Below are 9,320 nucleotides of genomic sequence, written 5' to 3'. Positions count from 1 at the left end.
CCACAAAGAGCATTGTTCCAAGGAAGCAATCCTCCCTCTCACCCCCAGCAGAACGGCCTCCTCCTACCTCAGTGTGGTTCTCTCCTGCTTCAGTCTCACCAGACTCCACTGGAACTGGATGTGGGCCCAGTTTTGCACCACCTCAAGGTGCTGGAGCCCTATAGTGCCCCTGGGGCTGGCACAGCAACCTGGCATTGTTGTCTGACTGTAAAACTTCCATACCTTCTTTGTGAAGTCTCATGGGCAGCTCCTCACAGCCAGCTGGCTCCTTCCTCCTCACCACAGCACTGCCAACCGACTACAACTCTCTCTGAGCTACCCAGCCCATCCTTTTCTAACACTCAGCCTCATTGCATACACCTGTGCCTGTTAAGGGGGCCTGTTCCTAATCCTTGGTAGTTAGCACAGCTGCAACTCCTCAGGGGTGAGATTGCCTGCTGCACTATCCCTTATTCTTCAATTTTCAATCTCTTATTCTTCTACAATCCATCCTCCTCTTCCAGCCATTCACTGCCTGGGAAAGCAGAGCCTCTCCCCAGGGGGATTTTAGTCCTTGAGGGCTCCACTCTGCCCAGGGGCAGCTCATGAGCCCCATCCTATCCCTGCTGGCCAAGCTGTGCCCAGGTTGCCATTCCTACAGCTTGGGGCTCCCTAGAGCCAGACACAAACCAAAAGCAAATTGTCTTTTGGGAGCACTTGACAGTAACCACTTCATTTTATTTACAACAAAATCATAGCTGGGGAGGGAAAGAGAAGAAAGACCAAAAGCAAAATCTTACTAAACTACCAATGCATGTGTTCATTTAATAGTTTCCAAAATGTGCTCTGGTTTTCTCTAGGTTTCTTTCGTTTTCCTTACTGTATTGACTGTATTGACTCTGGAGCCAGACACACATTCCCTGCCACCTGCATGTCCCTGTGCCATAAAAATCCTTGGGTCATTTTTTATATTACAGGGTTTCTTAACTTCATTGTCCTGGTCAGGTCCCAGTTCAGTACAATCCCTTCAAATATTTCTCTCTTATTTCAACCAGAAATGTCTATTACAATTACTTCCTGCAAGTTGTTTTGGTGCTTTTTCCACACCCTTTTTTTAAAAATTGCAAACAGCTGTCACTTTTCAGCCAAAAGATGGTTGTATTTTGATGCCACATTAAACCTCTATCCTACACACTTATCAAAACCAGTGGAAACCCACCTCGAGGCAAAGCAACCTGCTTACAGTTGAGAAAACAATTTTGCATCCTATTTCCAGTGAAATTCAGAAATTTTGCTTGCAGGAGAAGCACAATGATGAAGGAAGGACATAACAGTTTATTAAATGTGCTATGTATAAAATGCTCCACATACAAAATAAATTATGTGCTTCAACTGGACAGACATGAAATGGTTTGAGGGCTCAAGTCTATTTAAAAGGTAATCTAAGCAAGCCATGACTGTTCAGACATTGCACCTAATCAAAAGACATTAAAGTTTCCCTGATCTCTTAGAAGCAATCATTTGAGTTAAAAAGCTTATCAGGAGACCATGCTTGGCAGAAAATATGGAAATATATTTCAGTTAATGGTTCAGACCCACCTTGTTTGCTCTGGAAATCGACCCTGTACTGTAAATTCTATCTCTGCTGTACAGTACTTATAGCCCATGAATAATGGATATTATAAACAAGCACTTGAAAATGAAAATTCAGTTAACAATATTATGGAGCTTCCATTCACAAGTGTAGTTCATGAGTGATATGAATTTTATGGTTCTTATCACCAATGAAAAAAATTTGCATATCCCATCACAGAGTTCTTACGAGAACCTATTCTGCATTTCTTATCTCAGGGTTTTTGTGCTAAGTATTACATTAAGTCCAGTGATTTACATTTTTTCAATAAAATTCTAAATACATATGCAGTAGCTCTTTACTGACTGGTTTCATGTTATAAATTATAAGCTTGGAGGTAAATACATTAGGACAAATATTGGTTTCTAAATAGTCACTATGAGTGAGATTTTATCCTGGTATTAAATTTCCACACCTCTTGTGTTTTATATCTCTGTCTTATCTCCCAGTTACTATACTTTGTGACAAGTAAGTAAATAAATAACACTGCCTTACTTCTGACAGTTCAATTTATTCTGTTCCACATGGTAGAAACAGCAGACACAAGTCCATGAAAGGGCTTTCTGGCAGCTCTGCACAGAGAACCATTCTGAGATTTGCCACTATCATAAACACTGTTTTCAGCATGTCACACCACCAAGCATTGCAGGCTTCACTGTAGAAGCAGCAGGGGAAATCCAGTGCGTGTTGGAAAAGATTAGGAAAAAAAGTAACAAAACTGCTTGGGGATGTAATTGAATGAATAGTCCTTGTTCATTCAACATGTCTGCTCCATGGCTTTTCAGCAGTTCTTTGGTTTAACAGATGTTCTTTGTTCTACTGGATAATCTCAGTCTCTAGTACCTTAACACCATGGCTCTATGTGACATCTGGTTAGGAAACAGGAGCTCAGGTTGCAGTTACCATTGGACCTTTCCATACTCCCATATTCCCTGCTTCACAACCAGCTCAGAGACTCCCCCAGAACAGCTCCAGTCAAGTCAGCATGGGAATATAATCAGTGCAACCTGTGGATAGAACCTATTGGCTGAAGAACTGAATGAGTACAGCAAAACCTGCTCCAAAACAGAGGTGGGGAAAAGAGCACAAATAGAACATCTTGGACACAGCATCCTCACAAAGCTCCGTGTGTGTCAGCCCTGCCTGTGCCCCCAGCCCAGGGTGACCCTCTCTGTCCCATCCCTTCCCTACAAGCCAACACCACCTTGTGCCCTGACTTGCAACCACCCTGGCTCCCACACCCTCCTGTTGGCAGCTCAGCTGTGCTGTCCTTCCCAGGAAAGAGCAGGGGAAAGGATATGACAAACTCTGCCTCCATAGCACCCCTGGACAGACACAAGGGTGGGCACGGACAGGGACAAGAAAGGCAAAGGACATTGCAGGGGCACACAGTGAGAAGAGCAATGGCTGTGTGGAGAAAGTTTTTTCCCTGATGAGGAAGGCCAGAGTGCATCAGGCAGCTGGCTCAAAGACAAGTGGAAGAAAACATGTGGATCCAAGGAGATGTCTCAGATGCCCTGGGTCATTCACCTCCAGGTCCAAGCGGGGCTGCTGAGATATGTGCGAACTCAAACACGGTTGTCAATTCAATCTGCTTTCTGGGAGTCAACAAAACTCAAGCTGATGTTCCAAATATTTATTAAAAAGTAACTGCTAGTGGAGAAAAAAAAATCAGTAAGTAGTCCAATGGCAGATTTATTACATTTTTAACAGGTAAAGGGAATTAATCTATTTTATGAACAAAAATGGCAATAGGAAAGTATACTGAAGGATTCTCAATTAAACATTAAAATGGAAACAGCATATACAATATACATTTATATATAAATATATTGGTTACATTCTTCTTAAATTGATGAAACAACATTCATTAGCAACATCCAAAAATATTTCTTTGTGGCAAGAGATTAATCTTTCTTCAATATTAGGCAATACTGCCTCTCCTTAAGTTTCCACCACAACAATTTTAGAGCTTGGGACTAGAACAGGTATTCAACACACCATATCAAACCCAGAGCAAGTGATTTGAAATTAGTTTATATGAGATCTCAATGAGACTTAAGGCCAGATATGCAACAGGTGGAACTGGCAGAATGCAATTGAAATTGTAGGATCTCACTGAAATCTCAAATTTGGACTAAAGCTAGATTCCCATAGGGAAACTGTGACACTGCTCAGAATTCTCAGCTAAAACACACTTTCCTTTTTCTGTAAACAAATGCTAACAAAAATAAACTCTCTGTACCCTGTTAACCATTTCCTAGCATAAAAATAAGGAGCTGCTTGGGTAGTTTTAAAGTAAGTCAATATAAAACTCCATCCTATCCTAAGCGCTGCCTCTCTCAAAGTGCAAACAAACAGCACAGTGTTTCCTCTTTGAGGCTACATTCCCTGCTTCCCATGGTTCATATTGCAAACCTCAGCTCCAGCAGGACTCAGCTCAAGCCTCCAACCATGGTGGCTGAACCAGCCCAGCCCTGGCACCTCCCTGGGACACCCAGAGCCCTTCTGAACAGGTCGTGCTAGGGCTGTGCTCCCTGTGCTGCCAGAGCCACCCCAGCACAGCAGGTACTCTGCCTGGCCCCTGCAGAGATCTGGGCAGCAGCTGGGCTCAGAGCCTGTGGCAGAAGAGGAGCAGATCGTTTTGCATAGTTTGGTTGAGTGGTGACTCAGTGAGTCCTGGGGAGATGCCCTATCGTGCTCCTGCTGCTCCCATTCCTGCCAGGTGGAGAAGGGACTCTCACAGCTTGCCTGTTCAGGACCTCTTTGGACTTGGTTTGGTTCAAATACTTGCTGGCTGTTAACTTTGGAGCCTGAATAGGAAATAGTGCAAATACAAGCTTAAGGAATAAAATAATAATAAACCCCCCCCCCCATTTCCTCCACTGAACATTCAGTTAAAAAGACAAGAATCCCAAGATGAATCCCCAGCTTTGGGGTATTTGAGATATTTGGCAAACTTGCACAAGATTCTTCACAATTGTCTTAAAGCAGAGTATTTCAATTGGCACTAGATGCTTCAAATTATTTGCTAATGTGATTCTAACTAACACTGTTGTGGCTAATTGCAAATGACTTTGAAGACTAGTCATGGAACACGGGACATCTCCCAGGCGTGATGGGACAAACACTCCCTGCAGTTATGTGCCCTCAGTGCTTTTCTTATCCAAGCTTAACTCAAAATTATTTTGCTTGCATGGAATGGTGTGAATTCATCCAGGGTGGTTTTTCTGGAAGGCGAACAGACAACAGTTATTTCTGAGGGTCAAAATACCTTTATTTGGCCATGCTGAGACAGATTAAGAGGCCAAAACAGAACTCAGTTTGATTCCTATTATGGGAGGCTGGCTGCAGTGCATTTTAAAACAACATTCATCTGAAGTGGCTGAGATGTTCAAGTTTGAAACTTTCTAAGTGCCAGGGCACCCTATTAATGCAGAGCCGCTCTGTCACTGCAGTGACCTTGACATGGCAACAGAGCAGCAGAGACACTCAGTCCTCATGGAGGCAATGCAGCATGCAAAGTTCTTAGGCCCACTTCAGAAAGAGCCTTAATTTCTCTCAATTCCTCTCCCCCCAGAAAAAATCATCAGAAGGGACAATCAGCAGCAAGTTGGTTTCAGAAAGCAGTGCACAAATGGCTTATTATTTTCACGAAGGATTAGGCACACTGCCTGCTCAGGCTTTGGGGAAATCCTACATACCTCCATCTCCAGGAGCCTATGAAGTCTGGTCTCAGTCTTTCAGGGCTCAGTGCTGGGAACTAGTCCTGCCTTGACTAGAACCAAAGAGAGAAGACTGCAGTCCTTGACCAGGGGCAGGGCTGCCTGCTTGTCCTCCTTAGACCCCCAGGGCTCAGACCTGCCCCTCTCCCTGCTGTGCCCCTCAGCACACCGGCATCAAGGCAGGGGTGACAACCTGAAGGTAGAGCTGCACCAGGGGAGTCTTACCTGTTCATTTTAGGGGATTGTTTCAAAGCAGGATCCACATTTAAAGCCATAAAGAGATGAATTCACAATGAAGCTAAGGAAACAAAGAAGTCCTATCTACAGACAGCTGCCATCACACACACACACCCCTTTCATACTCCATTAAAGAAACAGCCTTATCTTCACCCATGTGCTTATGTCTAATGTGATACCGGCCTCCCCAGAACTTCATGACATTGTTTCCAGTGATACAGATAGCACAGTCCAGGCTCAAACAGAACTGATGCATAATTATGCTTAAGCAGCTTTTGTCTCCCCACTCTGTGAGCTAATTACAGTTCTGTACATGAATAAAATGGGAAAATAACCTCCACTTTTTCTCCCATCAGCAAATTCATGTTCTGTGATGAACAAAAAGAGGGATTTTTGTAACAACACTGCCTTCCCCTTCTGCCTTTGTCTGCAAGTGTAAATACTACTGGAAAAAAGTCTCAATCCGAGTTACACAGATGGGACTGTGCTATGTTCATCTTTTTTATTGTGATGTTCATGTAGCAGTGACTTTTGAAAGATGTTTGGAATGACTGCTGGCCATGATAGGATACTGCCTAAATTAGAATCAGGCTCCAAGTATCTTACTGCAATTAGATTATGTCATATGTCATATACTTACTCATGGCCTGGGAAGGAGAGTGCAGGGGTACTTAATGTCTGTAGATACTCAATTAAAATGAGTGCATCAGACACACACTGGTCTGGCTTCTGCCTGCCTCACATCTAGCCCAGGCTAGCTCCTAAACCTTAAGAGAAAAGAAAAACACACAGCATGCCCAAACATACACCTGCTGGCTAATACGGTTACTTATCTATAATGTAAAAAGCCATGCAGTTTACACTTTGTTTGATACAGTTCAGGTTAAGTTAATGCTAGAAAAATAGAATTCAGAGGAAGGGGAGAAAGGTTTGTGTGTAATAAATGGCAATTTTGCTGCCTCTTGAAGGTTGCATTTCAAGCATAACTGCATTTCTCCATGCACTCTGAACACTTCCCTTTTCGGGTATTGGCATGCTTGTGGCAAAAGCAACCAAACCGATTAATTAGGCACACAGTGAAAGATGACATATTAAAAAAAAAAAAAATCAGTTATTTCCGTTCTGGAAATCCTTATTCAAAGCCTTGATGTCACAGCAATAAGCTAAGCATGAAAGGTTGCAGACTCCTTCCTTGCATGAGGGCAACACCAGCTGTGCAATAAACACAGCTAGAAAGGCTCTTATATATTATATACACAACTGTAATCCAGAATAAATAGTAGTCCTGACTCATAGGTGTATTTCAGCATGGTTGTTGTTGGTTGTTATGGCTGGAGAATGCTTGCTTTTCATCCCTTCTGTCCCACCCTTGGACACATCAATGAACAGCAGCCTGGGAGTCCACAGTGTCAGCAATATCCTTTTGTATTCCTTCCGAAAATTCTGGTTAAGAAGCCCATAGATCACAGCATTGAGGCAGCTGTTAAAATAGGCCATAAAATAGCTCAGGACAAAAAGCCATTCTGGAATGTGTGGCTGCACTTTTGAAGGATTAATTGAAACAGCAAGGCCAATAAAGTTTAATGGTCCCCAGCACACAGCAAAAAGGACAAAAACCACAAACATAGTCAAGAAGTTTCGGATGTCAGCCGCCCTGAGTTTCTGCTTGCAGTCTTGTCTCACCCGGTGTTTGACCTGAATCACCAAGATCCAGATCCGTAGGTAGCAAAAGGTCACGACAGAGAGTGGGACGATGAAGTGAACCACCACCACCGTGATGGTGTACGACGTGCTCACCGTCTGCGCAAAGGTGCAGGAGTAAATCCGGGGGTCATACTGCAGGGAGCCAACAAAGAAGTTTGGCACAATTGCCACCACTGTGAGTGTCCAGGTGAGGCAGAGATAGCAGCAGGTGTTCTTCAGGTTGAAGAGCTTGTCGTACCGAAGGCTGTGGCAGATGTAGCAGTAGCGGTTGATCGCGATCGCCGTGATGTTGAAAATGGACCCGATGACGCTCAGGCCCATCAGGAACCCACTTATCTGGCAGTGGACGTTTCCCATGGTCCATCCATTGTGGAAGATGGCACTTAAGATCAGGGGGTATGGATAAACTGCAACCACGAGGTCTGCAACAGACAAGCTGACAACAAAGATGTTGCCTACAAAAAAGAAGAGACCACGAGAGGTTAGTGTAGGTCCAGATGGACAACTTGCAATTCCAAACTCCTCTTTAGCCCTAAGTCCTCTGATGGGCTTCACTCTACTGTCCATTTGGAATGTGAAACCCTAGAAAATAAGACTTTGCTGTACTAGTGACAGCAATGGAGAGTAACTAGGCATGATTGACCTGCACGTTCCTTCTTAGGAACAGTCTGCACTAAAAGTGTTACCTTTAACTTGGCTACAGCTGGGAGTCAGGTACCTGTGGTCCTCTAAGTTGTGCAGGAGAGAAGGATTTTGTTCTCCTTGTTAACCAGCCAGCTTGACTCTCTCTGACCGTCATGGGCCAAAGGAGTATGGTAGGCAGGTTATGTGGTGTATTCATTTCACTGACAACAGTTGCAAAGGAAAAGTCTCTTTTGTTCTTTTGCATGTAAGCAGGTATGCATTCACCAGAATTTCTGCACTGTTCATGCTAATAATTGTGTGTTTTTCAAGGAATCATGGTGCAGGCAGCCTTGATGTGCTTATCTTATATGGCATATTTTCCTGTCTTTTTAATGTTAAAATTGTCCAGTTCAATATGGAAGGCCAGTCATTTTTTCACTTCTGGTCCTGGGCAGAGAATGTGATTAATAAGCTGCAGTCAGTCATCTCTGCAGACTATGTGCTGAAGCTTGTTCATTTAGGCTCTACACCAGAGAGTTGAGAGTCTCAGCAAGTATAAAATAATTTAAGCCTTATTGAATTGAAAATGCTGTATTGTGTGGGACAACACCTGACAGCTCCACTGTGAGGAGCAGCCTCCAATGACTCGGGTGACCAGTGACCTTCTAACAGCACTTGCTGCTCATTTCATCAGTCTGGTGTATTTTCAGGGAGGCAAAAAGCCTTTCTGTTCAGCTTGCCAGTCAGCATAGAGGATTGCATTAAGAAAAGGACCCTGAAGTCTTGTGGGAACTGGTGTAACTACAGGACTAGCTATAATGTTGAAAAGGACACCTGTCAATACTCAGCATTTTGATGACCACAGAGAGTGTCATTTCAGCAGGAGCTCACCACTTCAGTTAGAGGACAACATGCTAGAGAAAACAGTTTTCCTAACTCTGCAACTTTCAGGTGTAGCTGCAGCAGTGGGAAGAAAAATATTACTAGACAGCAAATATATATACACATAGAGAGAATATATATAGAGAATACAGTTGTATGTAACACATTTGAGGTGTGAAGACCTGTGCCCCTATGTGATAGAGGCAACATCCCATCCAACTGATCACACCTACACCTCCTCTTCAAGCCCTCATATCCCGCTGTCTAGTGGAGTAGATATCTATTTTTAAAATTACTAAAAAGAGGTATTTTTGTGTAGTATCCCTGAAAGGACTCTCTTACATCTTGATTCAACCAGGTCACAGGCTTTAGCATTTGGAAAAAACATGCAAGGGCTGTTGGAAAGCATGGCTGCATTGCCATTGCAGTTGGGTCATGGCTATGTTTGTGCCAACAAAAACTATCAGGACAAGTCAACAGCTTCTATCAGGGCACTTCATGCTGACCAGAAAGCAGTCCAGACTGGAGAACAGCCC

At 43.5% G+C, this 9,320-nt stretch overlaps 1 protein-coding gene across 5 annotated transcripts in view; it reads right to left on the bottom strand.

Annotated features, from left to right (window-relative positions):
* Positions 1 to 3,233: 3,233 nt before the first annotated feature.
* The window catches only part of GPR50 (G protein-coupled receptor 50), a 43,030-nt gene continuing 36,943 nt past the window's right edge, over positions 3,234 to 9,320 (bottom strand). For all 5 annotated transcript variants that reach the window (XM_077185992.1, XM_054641549.2, XM_077185993.1 and 2 more), the window contains one exon: positions 3,234 to 7,733. In XM_077185992.1, the coding sequence (XP_077042107.1) occupies positions 6,865 to 7,733 (869 nt within the window). In that variant the 3' untranslated portion in view covers positions 3,234 to 6,864. The remainder of the gene's footprint in view (positions 7,734 to 9,320) is intronic.

Source organism: Agelaius phoeniceus, chromosome 14, assembly GCF_051311805.1.
Source record: "Agelaius phoeniceus isolate bAgePho1 chromosome 14, bAgePho1.hap1, whole genome shotgun sequence".
In the NCBI taxonomy this organism is placed as follows: domain Eukaryota; kingdom Metazoa; phylum Chordata; class Aves; order Passeriformes; family Icteridae; genus Agelaius; species Agelaius phoeniceus.
The sequence above is the reverse complement of the archived record's forward strand: the minus strand, read 5'-3'. Positions and strand labels throughout refer to the sequence as shown.